Raw genomic sequence first — 23,950 nt, 5'->3', positions numbered from 1 at the left:
CACAAACCCCACGTGGTGTCTCAGTGTTCTCATCTCTCGGGGCTCCTCCACGCCGTACAACCCTTGCTTGCCCTTTCCACCTAGGTTCTTATTGCCTGGAGTCCTGGGCTGCACCTTGTTTCTGTGGGTTACTTCCCCAGGCATTCCAACCTCACGCTCTTCTCTCAAACCCTCTGCTAACTCCCAGCCTGGCCTCCACCTTTCATAGTTCCCCTGCGGCCACTGAAAGCTGCCTTACTACCGTGTGCCTAGATCTCTGCTGCCCCCTGCTGGCTGTGGCAAGCTGAGGCTCACGACCAAATGGGAAGCGCTTGGAGCTCTGGGCCAGGAGCACTCACCCAGACTCAGTTCTCAGCACTCACAGGGTGGCTCCCAGCCTCCTGTAACTTCAGTGCTGGAGGATCTAATTCCCTCTTCTGACCTCTGTGGGCACCAATCACACATGTGATGCACATTCATACACACAAGCAAAACCTTCACACACATAAAACAAAGTAAAAAATAAAATCTTTAAGAAAAACCTCTTAGCTTACAACGTAAGCTTGCCTCAGATCCAAGTGTCATATTTTGGGAAAAAGGGGGGCTACCAGAACCCCCGGTCCACCCTCTCTTGCAGATCAGAACCTACTCGACATGAGATCCTAAACTGAGGGTGATTGGGGGCACACAAGAATCTGAGGCATACCGCCCTGTGTGGCTTTGTCATCTCCTACTCATGCCTATTTCCCTTGCTCTTTGCTTTTACTTCTTCAAAACTACTGAATCTTCGTTTTTTTAAAAACACGCTTCTGCTTCCTGTAGCCTCCGAGGAGATGTGCCGATTACATCTGTGTCCTGCCCCGCTGCAGGCAAGACCAGGTCCTGGATGGTGAGGGCTTCTTGCAACCATAGGATTTATATCTTAAGGGCAGCTCCGCGCGCACACACACACACACATTTTTAAACATGAGAGGGATATTCTCACTTTGGTCATATTACTCTCTTTTTCAAGAGTCATCAGAGTGAAAGCCCAGGGCTCATAAGTCCCTCAGGGCTGGGAGTCCCTCGCATTCTTCTGAGACACTTCCCACAAAGCTGTCTCTTTTCTCACAACAGAAGGTGGTGGAAACAGGGATATTTTATCTGTTGGGGCAGGTAAGAACAGACATGAAGCCACTACAGTCCTTCTCTGGTAGGGCTGTTTTCTTATAAAGAGGGAAACTTCAACCCAAGCTGGACCTGCTCAGCGGGAGACTACATGGAGGCAGAGCTGGGGTGAAGCTTCTAACAGCCAGGGATGTGCCAGGGCTGCTGAGATGAGCACGAGGAAGCCCCGTCTCATGCTCACCTTGGTCTGAGGTTTCCAGCCTCTAAATTATCAAACAATAACTTTCCATCGCTTGGAGCAAGGAAAGTAACAAGGGCCATGACACTTTTCTGTGGTGTCCTAGGAAGCCAGCCTAGAGAGACCCTTTGTGACTTAGTCACTGCCTTCCTCTCCAGGGTCACCTGCTGCCACGACTGACCCAAATACTTGGTCTTGGCCAGGCCGACTTCCCAGACCCACTGTGCCTAACCCACACCTCATATTCTCCCGAGGTCCGTCTCCACTGGAACTGGACCTTTTCTGTACTTCCTGTTCCTGTCTCCATTAAAGGTTTATTTATAGAGGTATGACTGTTGGGTGCTATTAGTTTTAACTGCCAACTTGGCACAATCTAAAGTCACCTGGGTAAAGTTTCAATAGCCAAACTGTCTAGCTCAGGTTGGCCTCGGGACATGTCTCTGAGAGACCGTCTTGATTACTAATTGGAGGAGGAGCCAGCCCACTACAGGCAGCGCCATTCCCTATTTTGGGGCCCTCGCTTATGTAAGACTAGAGAAAGCTGGCTGGGTGTAAGAAGCAAGCAAACAAGGGTGTATTCGTTTCTCTCTGCTCTTGACTGTGGATGTGAAGACACGAGCTGCCTGAGCTCCTGCCCTGACTCCCTTTAGTGATGACTTTGACCTGAAACTGAGCCAGATAAACCCTTCCCTCCCCTAAGCTGCTTTTGGCTTTTTTTTTCTTTAATCACAGTAGCAGAAATGAACCTGGATCGATGAACAACTGTCATCTGGAGGTGACCTGAAGTCCCTGTGCCTTTCCCACCGAAAGCTGTGTGTATGCTCATGTCCTCCATTAGACTGAGGACATGAGCCTCATCTCATTTACCCCATCTCCCCAGAAGGCAGCTTGCCACTCGAGGGTGGTGATTGTGACTATAGCGCTGATAGAAACCAACATTATCTAATTATTGACAGGAGGCTTGCCAAGGCTTCCTGACCAACGAATCATTCGGAGGTATGCCAAAACAAAGCCCGACGGGTGAGCGAAGATGCAGGAAGGTTTTACAGAGCTGGAAGGAAGTAGGCAAAGGTCAGGGAGAGAGTAATCAGAATGCATTGTATACATCTGTGACATTGCCAAAGAACAAACTAAGTTGGCTTTTTTTTTAAATGGAAAAAAAAAACCTCCAAGAATCTGCTTTGGGAGGATTACTACCTATGGACATCGGGTAAAAGCAGAAAGTATAAAGGCCAGGGTCTTATTTTATCTATTGATCATGAAATCTGACTTGATTACCTATGCTCTACTGAGCCTGGTTGGACCAGTCTAAAATTCCTAAATTCCGGGGGCCTGACAAGCACCCAGCCTGCTGGGAGCAGAGCTCACAGTTCCTGCTGTGGTGCTGTCTGTAGCCTTTCCTCTTAAGGAGAAATATCAATCAAAAGGCAATCAAAGACAGGATTCCATCTTTTCTTTGAAATAAGAAGTAGAACATTTTCTTTCTGGGAAATAAATGTGATTTAATTAAAGATACCAGTAGGATCGTGAATCCCCAGCTATCAGCCCTGGCTTTGCAGAACCACCCCTTGCCGAGTCTCTCTGGTGAATGGGGTAGGCAGGCGTTCGCTGGGTGAAAAGTGGGGAGGAACACAGGCAGTCTTGGACAGAGTCACACACGTACGTGATGGAACCTAGCTCCTTTAAAAAAATTGTATTACGTTTACAATTTTTATGCTTCACTGTGCATGTGACACATTTGGGAGTGAAATCTCTGTCTGCGCAGCCTGGAGAGCAAACAGGTCACCAGGGTTGGGAGCGGAACCATCTCATCGCCCGACTTATCTTCTGTCCTCTGTGGACAGGGGATGGATGGAACCCAGTGCCTTGTTTGCTGTGGGCAAGCCCTCTGCCAGCGAGCCATGTCCCCCGCCCCTACCTTCTCTTCACTCATGAACCCGAGGGCTTCAAACTCACACCAGTCTGTCTTCAAACACCCATGACCAGACGGCACTGACTATGTTGCCTGTGTAAAAGAACAAGACCCTCACAAGTCACTTGAAAGATTAAACCCTGCTTGCTACGAGAAGGGGGTAAAAATCCCTGCTCCTCCACAGTGACCAGATGCCAAATTCATCTGGTTAGTGATGCAATGAGTCCTGAGGACAGTAAGCTGAGGGTGTGTAGAGGGCCGACCTCCCCAAACCATTTTATCTCCAGTTATTAACAACAGAGCAAGTCTGAGAAGGTGTTTACTTTAACGTCAAAGCTGATGTTGCAGTCTTACCTTTTTTTTTTTTTTATCTTTGAGACAGGGTCTCACTGTAGAGTCGGCCAAAGCCCCTTGGGTGCTTGGACTGCAGATGTACAAGATGCCTGATTTTCATCACTCCACACACAGACACTCCACACACACACATACACACGAGTCAAGGGATCAGGTAGTCCAGGTTGGCCTCAGACTCCCTCTGTATCTGAAGATGACCTTGAACTTCTGATCCTTCTGCTTCCAATGCCCAAATACTGGGGTTACAAGCTTGCACGACTGTGCCTCCTTTTGATGGTGTAGGGGATGGAATCCAGGGTTTGTGAACATTACACAGACACTTGACAAACTCATGATTATTTTTTTGTTTTGTTTTTCAAGACATGATTTCCCTGTGTATCCTTGGTTAAGCTGTGTGCCACCATGCCCAGCCAGACTCATGACTCTTAAGGCCTAAAAGTGTCATGCTTGTAGAATGAAACCAAAAGCCACTGTTGGCACCAAGATGTGCACTTACGGCCACCAGCCAGAAGGTGGAGCCAAGAGCAAAGGTGGATTTCCAGTTTCAGATGTGGCGTGACCTAAGAAAATGTCCATCATAATTAACACAGCCAAGGACGGGTGGTTCTCCAACTCACAGAGCTCATAAAGTCCCTGGGGACCTGCCCATCACAACCTTGTCCAGGTCGCACTGACTCCATCTAACATACCCCCAACTGTTTCACTGAACTGAACTTCAGTATGTGAAGCTAGGAGATACAAACCTGAAATACTCTCAGCTGGTGTGAAGCCTCAGTCCCAGAAACCACGTTAAAAACTTTCTGCACACACCACCAAATACTGTGACAGCAGATCTGGGGGAACACTGTCAGGACAGCCAGGGAAGCTTCCTAAAGACCCTTCGGACAGACACTCTGTGGCTCAGATAAACCTCAACAGCAATGTTTCAGAATAGGGGGTGAGAGATGGCTCAGTGGATAAGAACACTTGCTGCCTTGGCAGAGAACCTGGGTTCAGATCCCTGCACCCACATCAAGTATCTCCAGTTCCAGAGGCTCCAACGCCCTTTTCTGGCCTCCATGGTCACTGAATATACATGGTACACACCCAGGCACACACATAAAATAAGTAAATTAATTTTTTGTAAAAAAAAAAAAAATCACAAAACTAATTTAAAAGTCTTAGGAAAAAAATGTACTATATCATCAGAAAAAAAAAAAATAACCCAATGCTTTATACTGTTTCTGTACAGAATGAGGAAGTGGAGCTCATTTTTACTTTTTTATTTTTTTTTAATTCACCAATTTGCCTCTGTAATATGAGCTTTAAAAAAATTTATTTATATTATTTTGCTTATCCTTGGATCTTCATTTATTATGTGTGTATAAATGTAGTGTACACACGCGTGGCACTGGCTTGTTGATCTCCACCTTGTTTCTCCAGACAGGTTCTCTCACCGAACCTAGAGAGAACTGCCAGCCAGGAAGTCCCAGCCGTCCCAACACAGTCCTGGGGCACCAGTACAAACACAGTCACACTAGCTTCCTGCCATTTCTGAAGACGTGAACGCACAACCTTGTAGATGAGCAGCAAATGCTCTTCCCCACCCCGGTCTCACCAGCCCTTACGCCATTTTAAAGGCTTCGAGATTGGCGCAGGAGACGTTCCAGCTATCCATCTCTATTACTCTTTATTGAATATTATTCCTATCTAGTCTACTTTCAAGGGAAGTTTGGTAACACTTATCTTAAATGGCACGTAGCTAATAGAACCATTAAGGGAGAAAAGTAAAGCATATAAAAAGGAAACTAGTGCTGAGGGCATAATGATCCCTGGAATTGCAACTAATCATTAAACTTGGCTCAAGGTTTCCAGTGCTAAAAAGAAAAAGCCCAAGGTGGGCACTCGTGGATTTACCTCATCATCAAATAGCCCTGTCCTGCCCACAACCCACAATCATAACTTGGTTAAACAAATGATGGACATTCTGAGGACGAATGAGATGTGGTCATCAGAAATCATGATGTTTAAGTATCCGGAAAACATTCTTTATGAAGTACTATACAGAGAAATATTGGGATAAAATTAAAGATAAGCTGCTCCCAATTACATAACAATATCGAGTTGTCTCCAGTTAATTTTTAAACCCAAGTCTCTGATGATTCAACTAAATAGTTAAAGATTTTAGAACATTTTAATTTAGTGGGTGTCAGAGGACAACTTGTGTGAGTCAGGTCTCCCATACCATGAGGGTTCCTGGGACTGAACTCAGGGTGTTAGGCTTGGCAGAAAGTACCCTTCACCCAAAAGCCATCTCACTAGTCTCTAGTTTTTTAAATGTGAATATATGCCCATGAGAGCACACGTATGCCCGTGGGCATGCGCGCGCGCACACACACACACATACAGAGCAGAAGTAATGTGTAACACAGTATTAGCAACTGTTCTCTGGGTGTGACTGCTTTTAACATTACTACTCTCCATTTTCCTCCTCTTCCTGCTCTCCTCCCTTCCCCCTTCTCCTTTAATGCCCCCCTTTTGATGGGGAGATTGAACACGGGGTCCCACAAATACCAGGCAAAGTGTTTTACCAAGCCTCATCTCCAGCCAGCCAGTCTCGCTTTCCAATTTTTAAATGAATACATAGTACTTAGAGTCAAAACCAAAGCGCACGTAGAATCTGAGATCATACTTCAGAGAGGACCACAGTATGGGGAGAAGGCAGCTGGCCCACGCTGTCAAGCATGCTGAATGAGACGGCCTTCCTAGAAGGTGCTTTGGCAAAAAATAAGTGTTCCTGCCTCCAGTCAGCCAGCTGGCCTCCTAAGAAATGTATCCAAGGGAATTACACAGAACTGCCAAGATCCCAGTACAAGATGCTCACCACAGTGAACCGGTACAGTCACTGGCAGTAGGGAAAGGGCTGACCAAATTGTAGGCTCTATATTTGGTATATAGTCACCTATACATTTCAGACAACATCTGTGGTGGTTTGAAGGAGAAACGTCCCTGTAGGCTCAAGTGTTTGAATACTTGGCTCCCAGTTGGTGGAGGGTTTGGAATCTTAAGGAGGTGGGGCCTTGCTGGAGGATGTGGATTTGAGGGTTTAGAGCCTGGTCCCACTTCCTGTTTGTACTCTCTGCTTCCTGTGTGTGTGGATACAGTGTGATCAGCCCGCTTACTTCCCCGCCACCATGCCACACCTCCCAGCCATGAGGGACTTCTCCACCTGGAACCATAAGCTATAATAAACCTCTTTCTTCCTCCCTCCCCCCCCCCCCCCCCCCCGCCCCCCCCCCCCCCCGCCAGGCAGGATATCTCTATGTAGCCCTGGCTGTCCTGGAACTCACTCTCTAGAGCCTCTAACTCAGAGATTCATCTGCCTCTGACTCCTGAGCGCCGAGATTAAAGCTGCCTCAGCCCCCTGGCTAAATGCCTTCATCTTAAATTGCCTTTGGTGTGAGTGATCGAGAGAAGAGTGAGGAGTCCCCACCCCAGTACTCCGGTCCCATTCTCATGAATCTCGCTCTCTACACTGTGACAGCTCCAGCCAGGGACCTTTTAAGTTTACTTACCTACCTTTTGTGTGTGAATGCGTCCATGGGGGGGAGGGCAGCACACACATGCTGTGGGGTTCCTGTGGAGGTGAAAGAATCACCTCTGCTGGAAGTGCTGCTCACCTGGGTCTTGTTTGAGCGAGAGGCCGAGGCCGGTTATTCACCGATGCATACAGCAGGTGGGGGGGGGGTGCTCTCTGAATTGTTTATGTGATGCAGCTTCTCTCATTGGCTGCATGCTTACCCAGGGGAAGCTGGCTGCCCCGCAAGCCCTAAGTCTCTGCCTCCACAACGATTATGAGCTTGGACCACCATGCCCAGCACCCCCCAACCCTTTTATTGAGGTGAGTTCTGGAGGTGGCTCTCAACTGAGCCTGGATCTAGGCCAATTTATTTTTTAAATTAAGGATCATGAACAAAATACTGGATAAACAAGATTTCAAAAAAAATTGTTTAAATGACTGCAAAAGCTCAAATTCTACTGTAGAAAGAGGCGGCAGGGCTCCAGAAGCACGGAGAGCCTGGCAAAACACACTTAGAGAGAGTGCCTTCCAGAGGGTGAGAGAGGGGCAGACACGGAGAAGCCTCAGGTGAAGGCAACCAATGGGCTCAGTTCTGGAGCAGGAAAGGGCAGACAGGTGGATGGGGAGCACCAGGTAGGTGTCAGGGTCACAGCTGAAGTCCCGGAAGACCACTGCTGTGGTCTGAGACCAGAGCAAACCAAAATGGAGTCACCTGTGCTAAATAAGCATCCCTAAGGAAGAAGAGGGATCCCAAGCAGACGTTTGAAAACAGGAGGATCTACTTGGTCTGAGTTGCATACGAAGTCCTTATCAGTAACCTGGTCCTAGCCACTGAATTTGTCCCGCCTCTCGAACCCCCACTCTCTACTTAGGGGTGACTGCTTAAGGTGCTCTCATTTGACTGTGTACACCAGAGGCTCTACTTCCCGATGCACAAATGACAGCCAGATCTGTCACTAAAACCCTGAAGTTTCCTGTTTTGACAATTCCAAGACCATGAGGGTTGTTTGTTTGTGTTTGTGTGTGTGTGTGTGTGTGTGTGTGTGTGTGTGTGTGTGTGTGTGTGTGTTTTTCCTCCTTTCAACCAAAAAACCAAATATTTTATTTTAGGTTTTTCAAGACAGGGTTTCCCTGTATTGTCCTGGCTGTCCTGGAACTCACTCTGTAGACTCAAACTTATGATCCTCCTGCCTTCGGCCCTTTCAGCAAATTCTACTGGTGTGTGCCACCACAACCGGCGCCAAATATTTAAAAACTAGAAATGATCATTTTACATGACTTAAGAGTTTTAAGAGTATTTACCTGTAGTTGGAAATTTCCTGGCTCGTTCCTCAAAGAACCATTCTCCAGTTTTGATTTTCACGTTTCTGAAATGCAAACAGAATTATCTATTTGAGAGCTGGCCTTGCTCTCCAGCTGAGAGTGACTTATATAGCTCAGTATGTAGCCCAGCCTCAGAGCCAGCACCACCCATGCCTCGGCTTCTCAGGTGCTGGGATTACACGTGTGAGCCATCTTCTGAATTATAACACCTTTAAAAATATTTATTAAACACTAGTATTATTTTTGTATGTGTGCTTTGCCTGCATCCATGTCTGTGTACTGCGTACTTACCTGGTGTCTTTGGAAACCATGAGGCAGTGTCAGAGTCCTTGGAACTGGAGTTATAGAGAATTGTTAGCTGCCTGGCCTGCCCCTGACCTCTCTCTCCGTAGTCCATGGACATCCAACCTTTTGGCTTCTCTGGATGGACTGAACGAGGAAGAAGAAGAATTGTCTTGGGCCTACATTCAGAAGTATTCAACCAGAGGCCTAGCATGAAATTGTAAACAGACTAAGAGACTGTTTTATAATCTGTAGAATGCTCAAACACGCTGTCCTAGTTTGCTCTCTGTTGCTGAGATAAAACACTGACCAAAAGCAACCTGGAGGAAGAAAGGTCTGTTTGGGGTACATGCTACTGTCCATCACCACGGGAAGACAGGGCAAGAAGTCAGGGCAGGGATTGAAGCAGAGACCACTGAGGAATGCTGCTGACTGGCCTGCTCCCAACTGACTTCTTATACAATGCAAGAGCGCCTACCCAGGGACTGGCACCACCCACCATGGGCTCGGCCCTTCCACATCAATCATCAATCAAGAAAATGCCCTGCAGGCCTGCCCACAGGTAAATCCAATGGAGGCAATTCTTCAATTAATGTTCCTTCTTCCGAGGGGACTTTAGTTTGTGTCAAGATGACAAACACTAACCGGCACAGGGATCTTTGTAGATGACAGTGTTGTGTACAGACGTCACATAAACGTATACAAACTCTTGCAACCTGAGAGCCACAGGATGAACATGCATGGAAGGCAGGCCCCATCTGAGGGAGGCTGGAATTATAACCATCTCGCACCTGATGCCCCATCTGCTTCCGGAAGCACTGGCAACCATCTTTATGGGCTTCAACCCTGCTAACGCCGGATTAACAAACGAGCAATAACTGTTGAACATGCTTTGAAAATTCCAGCACACAGATGTCTCTCCTAATGAGGAGGCAGGAGGAGCCTAGCAAGAAAGACATTTTTACCTCACTGCTGCAAGCAAGCAGCAAATTAAATAGGCATTTAGAGGGGAGGACTTCACTTTGCATCAAAATGCAGCACCTGCAGGCACGGAAGCGGTTAATTTATGCTTCATGCAACTGAGGAAGTGGACATGAGGTCTCCAGAGACACTGAAGACATTTTCACCATCCCACTGACAGGAGGTGGAAGACAGGTCTGTGTCTACAGAATTGGTTGAATGTCTGAAAATGGTACATCCCTGTAGGTCTGTTCTTTGGCCAAGGCCCTGATGGCAAAGAAACCCCAAGAACACTGCTAAGAAACCCTGGTGGCTTGCCGGATGCTGAGGCTGCAAAACCTCCAGATGAAGCAGCCAACTGCTGTGAAACAGAGCAGCAAGGTTCCTGTGGGCCAGTCCGGCTTCAGACTCCTGCTAAGGGCCGTCTGTGCAGTCACCCAGTTGAAAACTTTTCTTCAAACAACTTTGCAGCTAAGGTGCTTCACAGTGATGAAGCGAAATCAGTGTGGGCTTGTTTTGTCTGCCCACAAGCCCAGCTGAGCTGCTTTTGACGTTGGTACAGGAAACAGACAGACGTTTGTGATTAAATCCTAGGCAACTATGAAAAGGTGGAGACTTGTGATGAAGATAAAGCTATGATTTTATCGCGCTGCTATCAACTCTTCTTGCAAAACATCCACAACTGTTCCTTTCTTAACCTCAGGAGACCTGTCCATGGCACCCAGAGACACTCCCAGCACAGTGTGCTGATGAATAAATGAATATTCCCACCTCTTCCGGGAGTCCCTTAAGAAAGGGAGGAGGTGGGATTCCCAGTGGATAGAGACTGTAGCAGTGTGCTTTCAGAGGGGTTTGTGCTACCTAAAGAACGGTGCTAAGGGCACAAGGCGAGAAGCACCCACTCGTGCTTAGTCTATATGTCTGTGTGTTTGCTCTGCGTGCAAGCATTGCACCATGTGACTGCATGGTTCCCCTGAAGGCCAGGAGACGGTGTCAGATCTCCTAGGGCTCAAGTTAGACAGTTGTGAGGTCTAAGGAGATGGCAAAGAGCCACTGGCAAAATGCCACAGGTAATCTCCATGGGGCCTGCAAGACCAGAGGGACTGCCTTGCTAAGAAAGCATCACCATGGCAACTAGACAGGGCTAGCAGCTTTCAAAAACATGGCTGCTGCCTCCATGCAAAAGAACCACAACTACAACAGGTAATCCAGCTGGAGGAGACAAGGGACAAAGTGTAGGGGGGTTGGGACACTGACCAGACCAAAGCCCAGGGTGGCCTGTTGACACCCAATAAAAGGCAGAACCAAATCAACTAAGTTCAGATTGAGGTTGACTTGGTTCAGCTGCTTTCCCAGAACACAAAACAAGGAAAAGCTGTGAAATGCAGAGGAAAAGATAACGCATTTTCTGGCCTCTGGTTGGATACTTCTGGATGTGTGGCCCAAGACAATTCTTCCTCGATCAGTCGATCCGGAGAAGCCAAAAGGTTGGATGTCCATGGACTACGGAGAGAGAGGTCAGGGGCAGGCCAGACAGCTAACAATTCTCTATAACTCCAGTTCCAAGGACTCTGACACTGCTTCCTGGCCTCCAAAGCCACCATGTGTATATATTCATGTTTTAAAAACTAGCTTTTGGGTGAAGGGTGTTTGCTGAAAAGCCTGACAAGCCAAGTTCAATCCCAGGAACCCACGTGGTAGGGGAGACCTGACTCCCACAAGCTGTCCTGACACTCACACCCACCCCCAGGAAATTAAAATGCACTAAATGTTTTTAACTATTTAGTTGAATCATAAAAGAAGGGTCTGAAAATGACTGAAGATAATTTTATATTGTATTTATGTCATTGGGGGCAGCTTATCTTTAATTGTATCCAGATATTTCTCTGTATAGTACTTTTTAAATTTTTTCAGAAGGATGTACCTTGGTCTATAAAGATCAAGTGGAGAGACCCCTTTCCCAGACACACTTTACCTGTAATGACAGGGAGGAGGGATCATCTCCAGGACATAAAGAGCAGGTGATAAGACCAAGGTCAGCTGCCTCTGATATTGCATTACAGAAGACAAAGAGGCATCAATTGGAATTCTTGATTAAAAGGGTAAGACCCAGGACTAAAAACCCAGTGAGGTCACTCCTCGTGGGAAAGCCCCTTGAAGGCACCCTGAAACCCACTGACTTGGGAACTAGGTGGAGGATAGGCATTATGGGGAATGGCAAGGTCCACAGCTTTCTTATGAAAGGAGCGCTTTGGTGACTTCTGAAAACCAGTAAGTATGCATTTGAATCAAAGAAATTCCAGAATCTAACCCTACCATCACCCAATCACCACAGTGTGGGAGGGATTTCAGAGCAAAGCAGCCTAAGGTCAGTTCCATGACTGGGCCAAAACCCTGGGACAGCTCTCTTCTGCAAAAAAGAGGCTCATTCATAACGACACTGAAACAGCTGTGTCAGTGGAGCAGGACAGGAGCTGAGTCATCAGGAGCCGTATGACGTCTGCTGGCCTGGGGCTGCACTCTGGCCTGCTTGTGGACATGAATACGTTCTTATGGAAAGCCTTATGAAAGCACAATGTACAGAAATACCCGCCCCCGCTGCCCGAACTCTCAGCCCCAGCCCCGCTGCGACTGTGAGTGCCCATCGGGGTAACACTTGACCCGATTGCCATGCCAAGTGGCAGCCTGGGTAAACTGCCTCCTTGTATGGTGTCAGGCTCCACTGAACTAAGTAGATGACAAGAGTGAGGACAGACCAAAGGCATCATAGAATCAAAAGCTCACTCATTCTCAAAGGGGGCTTAAAGCCAGGAACTGGCTTAAAGTCAAGCACTGACCACAAAGTGAGCCTGACCTTCAACAAGAAGGATATGCATAACTGTACGGAAGCATTCTCCTTCTGGGCATGTTAGCATTCGCCTGCTAATCCTACCACTCAAGAGGTAGAGGCAGGAGAATTGTGAGTTTGAGGCCAGCCTGAGTCTGAACTACCTAGCAAGGCCCTGTCTCACTAAGATGCACTAAGATGCAATCCAGGGCTGGGCCCAGTGGGTACAGTCAGTGACTGCTTCACAAGTGTAAAGATCTGAGTTTAGATCTCTGAACCTACATAAAGTTACATGTGGTAGTAAGAGCCTATGGGCGGAGACAAATTCTCAGAAGCTCAGAGGCCAGCTACCCTGGCATACGCAGCGGTGGACATTCGATCCTGTTTCAGACAAGGCGAAAGAATGGAAGACAGGGCTGGAGAGAGAGTTCATCAGATAAACGTACATAAAGAGGTCTCAAATTTTAGTTTTCTACAATTTCACCGCCTGCTTTGGATTCAAGCATATTAGGAGTCTTTACTCTCTCTTTGTATGTGGATAAAATGTCAGAAGCCTGTAAATAATTTCCCTGCTCTTACACATATTCCATATGAAGCAGCATGTGCTACACCAGGACAAGTAATCACATAGCCCAGCCCGCTAGGAAGTCTTCCTGGCTGGTGTTTGACCATGTGAAATTCTTTATCCACTGTCTCAGACTTGTTTCTATGTCACGGGGAACACACAGATCTGGAGGGGTAGCTCAGTGGAGGCTTGCCTCGCTCACAAAAAGTCCTGGGTTCCAGCCCCTGCGTGTCACCTCCAAGAAGCACAGACACACGGTCTCTGTTCACTGTGCTACACGTTTGAAACAAAAGATGGGCTGTGAGGGAACTGAACTCTGATCTCAGCACAGAGTAAGCCCTGCTTGGACACTCCTGGTTGACGTCACTTTGCTGCCTTTTGGATGGCTGGTCCTTTCCTCACGGGACTGTGTTCACTGACAGAAGTGAATGGGAAGTACGTCGTCACCTTCACAGTGGGTTATTTCAGTTATCTGCCATTGTGGGCGGAAAGTGGTAACGCAGAATTTTGCCTAAACAGTGGACTCATGGAAATATTGAGGGTTAGTCTGAAATTTACTCAACTCTGGGAAGTTTTACCTTAATAGGAAACAATCGTTTCGGGACCTTCATTTTTTTAAAATGTCACTTGATTTTCAATAAAATTTCTCTCATGCCATGCAGAAAACACAATATGCCATCCTGTAAGAACACGCTAATGTCCAATCCAAATCCCAATTTATCAGGGTCTGGTGATACAGGCCTGGAACCCCAGCCATGGGAGAGGATGACGCAGGAAAATCACAAGCCAGAGTCTGGACTGCAGAGAGACTACAAGGCTGGGTGAGGCCTCTTAACCGGACCTTGATCAAAAATAAAAATAAACAAGGAAATTGGTGAGCATTTCAGTTCAGCGATGGAGCACCTGCCTAGCATGTATGAGGCCCCTGACTCCCCAGGTCCTAATCTAAAACATGATTTAATCTAGGGCTCAGTGGGTAGTACGCTAACCTCAGACAAGCTTCGTGCTGGAATTCAGATGCCCTTTACCCACATAAATGCTGCGCAGGTGTGATCTCTTTCTATAACCCTAGCATACAGGAAGTGGACATAGGGGTCCCTGACCAAATCTAGCTGGCTAGAATAGCCAGATGGATGAGCTCTGGCCTCACATGGGAAACCCCACCTCAACCTGTAAGGTGGAGAGCACTGGGGGAAGATACCTGATAGCAACCTCTGCCCTCCACACGCACATACATGTATGTGCATATACACGCATATACATGTATGTATATGTACATGCAAACACTTAAAAAAAGGAAAAGTATTTTGAAAAGTATTTAGTCCCTTCTAATAGATCCCAGGATCTTATGGCAATCATTTCTGCTTTATAGGAGTAATTCAAGAGTGGGATGATGCCAAGTCCAGGGTCAACTGAACTCACACTTCTCTCCACTGGCATCAGGGCTGGCACATCCAGGATATCTGAGCAATCCGAAACAGCCCCCGAAAGCATCAGCGCCACCTGCCTCAATCGGGACTCTGAGTCCTGGCTAGTTTTATGTGAGCTTGACACAGGCGGGAGCCATCTGACACCGGGGAGACTCAGCTGAGAAAGGGCGTCCACAAGATTGGGCTGTAGGCAACTTCCGGCATTTTCTTAATTAGTGATTGATGTGGGAGGGCCCAGCCTGCTGTAGGTGGGGCCATCCCTGGGCTGGTGGGCCTAGGTCCTATAACAGTGTTTTTCCACCTGTGAGTCACCACTCCCTTTTGGGGTTGCCTAAGACCATCAGAAAACACAGATGTTTGCATTATGATTCAGAACAGTGGCAAAGTTACAGTTATGAAGTAATAACCAAAATAATTTTATGGTCGGGGGTCAACCGCAACATGAGTTGCTGTATTAAAGAGATGCAGCATTGGGAAGGTGGAGGACCACTGTTCTATGAGAAAGTGCATGAGCACTTCCTGAGCAAGCCTTGAGGAACAAGCCAGGAAGCAGCAGCCCTGGCCTCTGCGTCCCCTCCTGCCTCCAGCTTCTTGCCCTGTCTGCATTCCTGTCCTGTCTTCCTTTGCTGACGAACAGTGATGTGGAAGTGTATGCTTAATAAACCCTTTCCTCCCCAACTTGCTTTTGCTCATGGTGTTCCATCACAGCAATAGAAACCGTAACTAAGACACTCTGCTCTAGTTATTTTATAAAAATTCCAGAACACACTTATTGCTCAAATATTTTCAGACTTGGAGAACTCCCTGAGTTTCAGGCTTGAACCCATTTGGTCCAAGCAGGAGTGACCAGCCTTTTGGTATTTAGCATGGCATTGTCATCTACAAAGTTCATGTCTGAGAAGCACAATGGAAATCTATTTTTTAAGTTAGACAGTCTCATAATGTTTTAAGCCAATCTACGGTTTGCTGTTTGGCCACATCCAGAGCTCTCAGTGGCATACTGGCTTTCTGATGTCTGTCAGCTCACTCCCAGTGTGAAGCGAGTCCCTAAGGCTGTGTGCATGCAGCTGCTGGAGAATGTAGCTCAGAAGTAGAGAGCGCTTGGTCAGCATGCATGAGGGCCTAGGTTTGAGCCATGTTAGCAGGGCAAAATTACTGCATGCACGTGGCCCTGGGTTCCATAACACCACAAAAACACCATCACAAAGGACCCTGAAGAAACAGAGAGCGCAAACCCACAGGTACCTAAAGAATAAATGACTTCTCCAGCTCCTAAGCATGAACAAAGCAATAGACGAAAGCGTAAAATTTGAGGAAGGGAAGGACTAGGCAAGAGTAATTCCTCAGAAATCCACTCCAGATAAATGAGCAGGCTTCTTTCAGGTGTGATGGATTTGATTTCATGTCATATTTTAAAGGGGAAAATCAAAGCAAACCTTGGCAGCTTAGTTATCTGACATTTCAGCAGTGATTACCTTATACCATGGCAGAATTGTCATAGGACAACCAAAACCCAGGGGAAGCTCCGCAGCTGGCTCCCCTGCTTCCTTCTGCTCACACTGTTCCATCACCTCCTGATTGTGAATGCTCTAGTCCAGCGGTTTTCAACCCTCCTAATGCTTCAACCCTTTAACACAGTTCCTCGCCTTACACGGACCCCAACCATGAAATTATTCTTGTTGCTGCTCCAGAACTGTGATTTTGTTACTGTTATGAATGGTATGTGTAAGTTTTTTTGGAAATAGAGGTTTTCAAAGGGGGCGAAACCCACAGGTTGAGAGCTGCTGCTCTAACACATAGTAAGTATTCCCTCTCCCTAAGGACCCGCCCCGTTTCCATGGGAGAACCCCTTCCTGTTGGAGTCACCCTTCCTGTGGCAGCTCCCTCTTCCTTTGGTAATCAGCTCCTCCTACATCAGCTCTCCCAATTTCCTCTCGCTGGAATCACCCTCCTCTTTGCAATGAAACTGTGCCTTTTCAATGGAGTCAGCTTTGCTCTTTCCAGAAGGCAACTTCCAAACGATGGGCCATGTATCCTTCTAAGCCCTTTCAACGGCGTCTCTGTTCATGGAATTCCTTCTATCGCTTCCCCACTTCTCTGCTTCTTTTGATTTTACCATACCCTATAATCCACTTCCACAAGAAACACTATCGCTTTCAAAGACTCAGGATCAAGACTCATTCTTCCCTCCTTTACCTGCTAGAACCCAGTTCCCTTTGAGCCACCCTCGAGTTTCTCATCACCCCTGACATGCGCCTCCACACTTGATGCCTCATTCATTGCAATGGAGTTTTTATTACATTAAAACAATACAGGTTGTTGACCCCAAGACCCTGAACGCACTAGCTAGGCAAATGTTCTACCTCCGAGAGGCATACCCACGCCTCTTTATTTTTATCTTGAGACAGGCCTTACTAAGTTGTCGGGCTTGCATTGATAGACAGCAAACCTTTGTCTGATGAGCCACACACAGGCCCCAGGCTGGTCTTACACTGTAGCCTTGGACTTGTGATTCCTCTACTTCAGCTTCTGGAGGAAGCAGCAGTACAAACCCACACTCCCAGGCTCAGCTCCTGTTGCTCATTTAGTCTTCCACCTCCTCAGGCCACCAGGTAACATAGCCACAGACCCTTGTTGTGGCTTCTTTAGAGTATGCACGTTAACAGCAGTTGCCGTGACCTAGAACAGAGGCTCGCACGGGCCTCTTCACTCTGCTCCTCCCAGGGCTGCACCCTGTCAGGCAGGCTGGGGTGACAGCCCAGTCAGGCAGGCTGGGGTGACAGCCTGGGCTCCAGGCTCATTTACTGCTTCACAGCCTCAGGAGCGATTTCGGCTCCAGCCTCCACTCCACAGCCCCCCTCGAGGTGGGTGGGAACTTTAAGGAAGGCTTAATAGTACTCTCTCACCATGATGGTCTGGAAGCCACTGCCAGCTCTGACTCAGCCTGGCTCCCTTCTCCCTCCTGGTTCTGAGCTTTGGGTCTCAGGTCTCTAAGAATAAAACTTTCCCTGAAGGAAGAAGCTGCCAAATGTCTCCCGCGGCCTCCCGCACCACAGCCAGCACACTTCACAGGCCCTTTTCCCAGCCAGAATCTAAGTCGTCTGTCATTCTTTAGGAAGAGAGTGTCACTGTGTGGTCCTGGGCGGCCTGGAACTCACAGAATCCATCACACCCGGCCCTTCTTTGTATACTTAATTGGTGCTCCCTCCCAGTCTCCTCTTTCTTGATGTAAAAAAAAACAAAACAAAACAAAAAACCCTACTTTCCTGGTCCAGTTCTCATTTTTACTGAGGGAAAAGCAAGGGGGAGAAATGTGGATGGAATCAAGACCCTTTCGTAGGTCCCCGTCTCTGATCGGGAGAGGGGACCAGCTGAGCTCTGTGAGGTGGTGACCCCCGAGTGGACAGTTACAGCCAGGAGCGAGGGTGTGACGTGAGCAGAAAGAAGGGAGAGAAGGCCTGAGTTACTGCAGATTATCTCTCTTCTAACACAGCTTCCTTCACGAAGCCACCTGGCATGATGCAATTGCGGCAGGTATTTTGAAAAACATCCTTATTGCAAAATAAGGAAGCCGGGGGTTATAGAAATGACATTTTGTGTGCTTACTGGCTCGAGTTACAATTCTGGGTGTGATGCCGAGTAGAGGTGATGCCGCAGAGGACAGAGATTTCAGCACAGTCACCTCCTAGGGGAGTGCCTCAGCCCAGACCTTCTGTTTTGATCCTTAGTTTGCAGCTATCAGAATGGGAAAACCTGCTAAAGGTTCACTGTTAGGGCTGACTGCAGACATCAGAGCCAGGTGGCTGATGAGTGGGGAAGAAAGTACCTGGGCCTTTCTGGAGATAGCTTGGAACCAATCCCCTCTCTAGGCCCACACCCCCACCAGGTGGCCAGGGTAGTGCATGGTCCTGCTTAGGGTTTTTCTCTTGAACTAAGAAAACCCTGAAAGGCCCTGACTCCAGCAAGACCAAGAAAAGAGGGCAACCAATCCAGGAAGGGGAGATAGGTGCTGTGACAGAAAGACGGGGCTGGTTCAAACAGAAAGGCCACTCCTGTCATTTGTTGAGTGACTGATATGTGTTCAGCCTTGCAAAGGGACAGGAAATCAAGCGTTCATGTCAGGGTACCCAGGCAGACAGGCTTCCTGATTTAGGAAGGGGAAGCCAGCTCAAATGCTGCTCCCTGTGGCCGGGCATGGTGCGTGTGCCTCTAATCCCAGCTCTCAGGAGGCAGAGGCAGGCAGATCTCTGTGAGTTCAAGGCCAGTCTGGTCTACAAAGTGACCCCTCAAAAAAAAAAAAAAAAAAAAAAAAAAAAAGCCCTCATGAGAGACACCTCACTGGCTAAGAGCACTGACAGCTGTTCCAGAGGACCCGGGTTCAATTCTTGTGCACCCACATGGTGGTCCATAACCATCTCTAAGTCCAATTCCAGAGTATACAATGTCCTTTGAGTATACAATGTCCTTCTCTGGCCTTAGTGGGCACCAGACACGCACAATGTGCACAGACATACATGCATGTAAAATATATACAAATTAAAAAAAAATTAAACCTCTCAACGTCAAATGGTTAAAATAGATGGAGACTCGGTACCAACAGGCACCGTCTATTTCTGCACTAGAGCCCACTTTTCTCCTTCAAAACACGATTCCATGGGCTCAGGATCCCACTCCATCCCTGACACACATCCCTGATAAGGTCTAAGAAAACCCAGGCATCAGGCTGGGTATACAAGTGCTGTAATGGCAGCACTTGGAGGCTAGAGGAACAGGAGTTCAAGGTCAGCTTTAGCTACATATATTGAGTTTGAAGCCAGCCTGGATTGCAGAGACCCAATCATATATGGATAAATAAAGCTGGGCTACACACACACACACACACACACACACACACACACGCACACGCACACGCACACGATATATATAAAACCTAAGGCACTAATCAAGAAATCCAAATAAATTGCAAGTTGTGGATCAGTTTATCATCAGTAACCAAACATTCATAACTAAAAACATTTTTTTATGGTGGAGCATGATATCACACAGCTTTAATTCCAACACTCATGAGTCAGATCTCTGTAACTACAAGGCCAGCCTGGTCTCTGTAAACCCTTTGAAACCCTGTCTCAAAAGAAAGTGTACACAACAAAACCTTTTTTAAATCAAGATGTCTCAATCTCAAGTAGAGAAGAGTAGCTCTGGGGTAAGCAACCTGTGGGTCTGTATGGATCAGATTTGGAATGATGCTTTCAGGAAGCAGCTATTAACGACCGAGGTGTGATGGCTACACACACTGAGTCTGAAGGTAGCCTGTGTGTTCTGGACCACCCCCGAGTCCTGGGCCAGAGGAGAAAAGGAGCACTATTGCATATCCAAACACATACACACCTACCCACGATGCTTACCTGTCCTCAAAGCACACGGTGCATTTCCACGCCCGAGTCCTCCGCAGGAACACACGGCACTCGGAACACACTCGGTGGCTGCAGCCCTGGCACACCGCTCCACGGTTCAGCAGAAGGCCCAGGGCCCGCTGGCAACGCGCACAGCTCTTTTCCTTGTATTCCTGGCTGGAGCTCTTCGCCCCTTTCCACCGAAGGTGCTGCAGGTGTGTTTTGAGTTTCCTGTGACCCAGTGAGTTGAATAATGATTGAGTGGAGTAATGGTTACCTTTAGTTGTCAACTTGGCCTAACCCAGAATCATCTGGGAAGAGCCTCAGTAAGGACTGTCTGCATTGGTTGGCCTGTGGACCCATCTGTGGGAGACTGTGTTCAGTTAAACTGATGTGGAAAGAAACAGCCCACTGTGGACAGAGCCATCCCCTAGGCAGGGGTGAATTATGTGAGACCAGAGAAATGGAGCCGAGCAAGCAAGCATGTACACACACATATATAATACATATTATATATTTATATAAATATATATAAATTTTATATAATTAATAATATTGCTATATTCATGTATCTAGCAATAGAGGTAAAACTAGAACAGATAGGAAGACACTGGACTACAGCCAGGAGCCTCCACAGACCCTGTGGAGACAGAAGGCTTTGGTATCTGACTTTATGAGCTGGTCTCTCACTTAAAACACAGGCTCAGGATTTTCTGTGAAAATGGTACCTAATCTCCCAGGGTGGCTGTGAGGATTTCATGACAAAAGATTGCATGCCCATCTCAGAGGCTTCTTATGCTCTGTTCATCTCCTTTCAGAATAGAACCTTCCTTCCCAGTATCCATGAGGCTGCTACTATTCCAAATAGTCTCTTTATTCATCACAGAAAGTTCCATTTTCTCAGCCTATTATTATTTCAATGAATCAGAGCTTATAAGTATATTTAAAGGGTTTTGAAATAAAGGAGGGGCCAGGTATCTGGCACACCCCTTTAATCTCTGCACTTGGGATGCAGAGGCCGGCAGCTCTCTATTATTTCAAAGTTAGCCTGGTCTATGTACACAGGGAATTTCAGGGCAGCCAGGGCTATAGAAAGAGATCGTGTCTAAAATAAATAAATAAATGAAAGAAAAGAACATGGGGGGAGGGGAACTTTGTATCTTTGGTTAACCAGACAATTTCTCTCATTCTTCAAAAATTTTATCTTATACGTGTGGTATTATTATTATTATTACTATTATTATTATTGTTGTTATTATTATTGTGTGTTTTGCCTGTGTGTATGTCAGTGCATCATGTGTGTGCAGTGCCTGTGGAGGCCCGAAGAAGGTACCGGGATCCCCTGGGACTGGAGTTACAGATGATTGTAAACTGTGGGTGCTGGAAGCAAACCCTGGTTCTCTGGAAGAGCGGCCAGTGCTCGAACTGCTGAGCCGTCTCTCCTGTAACTCTGAAGCGGTCTATTAGAAATGCCTGTCTGCAGCACTCCCTTGCGCCAGGACTGAATCACCGGCTTCTTCCGTCTAAGCATATGCCCTCTCATCCAGCTGCTGCATTTCAAACATGCCTAATGGCAGAAAGATGACCTTGAACTTTTTTTTTTAATTAAAACATAATTATATTTCTTTCAATTGTGTGTGTGTGTCTGTGTGTGTGAGTGTTTTGCCTGTGTGTTTATATGTGCACCGCATGAGTGCCTGGTAGCCACAGAGGCCAGAGAGGGCACTGGATCCCCCTGGAACTGGAGTTACAAATGGTTGTGGGCTACCACTGGGGTGCTGGGAATGGAACCCAAAATTAGATTAGATTAGAAAGTGGCCTCAACTGTTGAGCCATCTCTCCAGCCCCGACTGACCATGAATTCCTAATCCTGCTCCTACAACCCAGGTGCTGAGATTTCAGGCATGCCGGTGAACGTGGATAAAAAGGAGCGACGTGTTTACAGAAGGAACCTCCCAGCTAACAGTGGGAGGCTCTGACTATGTCCAGAGCTGCCAGTAAGTGTAACCTCAAACCAAAGGGCTCCTGCAGCCCAGCAACCCTGCCAGGCCAGACAAGAAGCTCCTGTTGATAAAGGGGTCAGGAACAGGCTGAGCAGGTTCGCCATTCCTCCCTCCAAGCCAGCTGTACTGCACAAGTGCACAAAGAGAAGAGACAGAAACGGATCCCACCGCTTTTCTGGTCCTCACCCCCTCCCCTTTGTGCCTTCAGATAACACGGAAAACAAGGGGGGAGACCTTAACTGAAGTCTTCCCTTGGGGGGCTGCTAGAAGCCTGTCAGTGTTCCTCTAGCTACCCCCAAAAGTGGGCAAATGCACAAAGAGCAAACATCCTCAAAGGCACCTGTTCCAAAGAATCGTGAGATTAATTTAGTCCTATTGCAAAAATAATCCCCATCTCCACACCTTCGCTGTGACCCTTCTGGGCCAGAAGCTCAGCTCTGAGCTAGCAGTCACAAGAAAGCGGGTCACTCTGAACAGAAAACCCCAAGCCCCGCAGCACCGCCCCAGGTAGGAACGCTTACCGGACCCTTTCCTCCTCGACGTTTTGAACAGCTTGATCTCGATATAGGACCCGGAGAATGACCTCCCGTTCCAACTCCTTGAAGGACTCCAGGTCCACTTCATGGGCCATTTCCTGTCCCCACGATGGAAGAGCTCCACAGTCCGGCTGCTTCTGTGGATCCCGCAGGAGCTCCTCTCTGGTTTCAGCAGTGGCTGAGTTTGGCTTGTGGCGCGGTGTTTCAGCCCTTCGGAGAAGCAGGCTCCACGAGGCTGCCCCCCTCCTGGAGTCACTCCGCCCAGGGAGGGGTTTTTACTGGGCTCTGCCCGTTGATCGCCAGCGTATCTTTTTCTGAGGTTTTGCCAGAGATTGATATAAATGATGCATGGCTGCCGAGCAGATAATTTCTGTAAGGCGCTAGTAATCTCCAGTCCCAGGAAGTTCACAAGCAGCACCGAGAGAGCGCCAACGACTTACTGCTGCCAACTTTCCCCAGAAAAAACATGTCCAGGACAGCAGAAGCGACAGGGAAAATCCAGTCTGGATAACGGCTCAAAGACTGTTAAAAAAAAAAAAAATACAAACAAAACTAACGTCAGTTTCTCTGGCTTGATGCTTCTGCACCGATGGCATCTTTTCAACGCTTCTTGTCATTCCCAAACTTGGATTTTCCTATCAAGAATTCCAAGGATCTTCAGTTGTGAGAGGACAAGGACCCGTGTTTAATATTCCAAGAGATGAGCTGTTAGTCGTTCCTTCACCAGCAAACATTAGACCTTACCAGGTTAGTTACACAGACCCAGAAAGCCTAGCCTGCTGCATGCGGGAGTGATGAGCAGGACCAAACAAGATGAGATCAAGCGTGAGAGAAAATGCCACCCAGAGGAGTGAAGGGGGTGGGGGTTCTCAACCTTCCTAATGCTGCGCCCCTTTGATACACTTCATGTTGTGGTGATCGCCAACTGTAAAATTATTTTGTTGCTATTTCGTAATTGTGATTTTGTGACGGTTACGAATTATAATGTAGATATCTGATATACGCTCTCCAGTGGGGTCACGACCCCACAGGTCGAGAACCACAGTGCTAGAGCAGCAAATTACTTGGCAGTGAGTTTCTTTTATTTGCCTTTTAAAAAATAGAAGACAAACAGGACAAGTCGAAATTTCAACTGTGGAGGCTACAGAGTTGGCTAAGCTGGTGAACTGTCTGGCAGGGGGAAGACTGGAGCTTAGTCTCCAGCAGCTGGACGAAGAAGCTGGGCGTGGAGGCCCACACTCACAACCCAGGAGGTGGAGGCACGCAGGTCCCACGGCTGGTTGGCCAGCAAACCCAGCCCAATGGCTAGTTCTTGGCCAGTGAAGGACCAAGAAAATCAGTTTGGGGGAGGGGGAGAGGGTGATGTCTGAGGAGCAACAGCTGGGGCTGCCATCTGGCTCCCATTTGTTGAGCACACAGGTATACCTGCACATACATGAACAAACATCCACCTCACAAACACTCGCGTGCACACACACACAC

At 47.6% G+C, this 23,950-nt stretch overlaps 1 protein-coding gene across 2 annotated transcripts in view; it reads right to left on the bottom strand.

Annotated features, from left to right (window-relative positions):
• Sytl3 (synaptotagmin like 3) overlaps positions 1-22,563 on the bottom strand; it is a 54,873-nt gene extending 32,310 nt beyond the window's left edge. For both annotated transcript variants that reach the window (XM_055615945.1, XM_055615946.1), the window contains exons 1-3: positions 22,454-22,563; positions 19,942-20,160; positions 8,452-8,516 (exon numbers count right to left, since the gene is read on the bottom strand). In XM_055615945.1, coding sequence (XP_055471920.1) covers positions 8,452-8,516; positions 19,942-20,160; positions 22,454-22,563 — 394 coding nt within the window. The remainder of the gene's footprint in view (positions 1-8,451; positions 8,517-19,941; positions 20,161-22,453) is intronic.
• Between the last annotated feature and the right edge of the window lie 1,387 nt (positions 22,564-23,950).

Source organism: Psammomys obesus, unplaced genomic scaffold (genome assembly GCF_907164565.1).
Source record: "Psammomys obesus unplaced genomic scaffold, mPsaObe1.curated_primary_1811, whole genome shotgun sequence".
NCBI classification, from domain to species: domain Eukaryota; kingdom Metazoa; phylum Chordata; class Mammalia; order Rodentia; family Muridae; genus Psammomys; species Psammomys obesus.
Note: the sequence above shows the minus strand (reverse complement) of the source record. Positions and strands in the feature narration are given on the sequence as shown.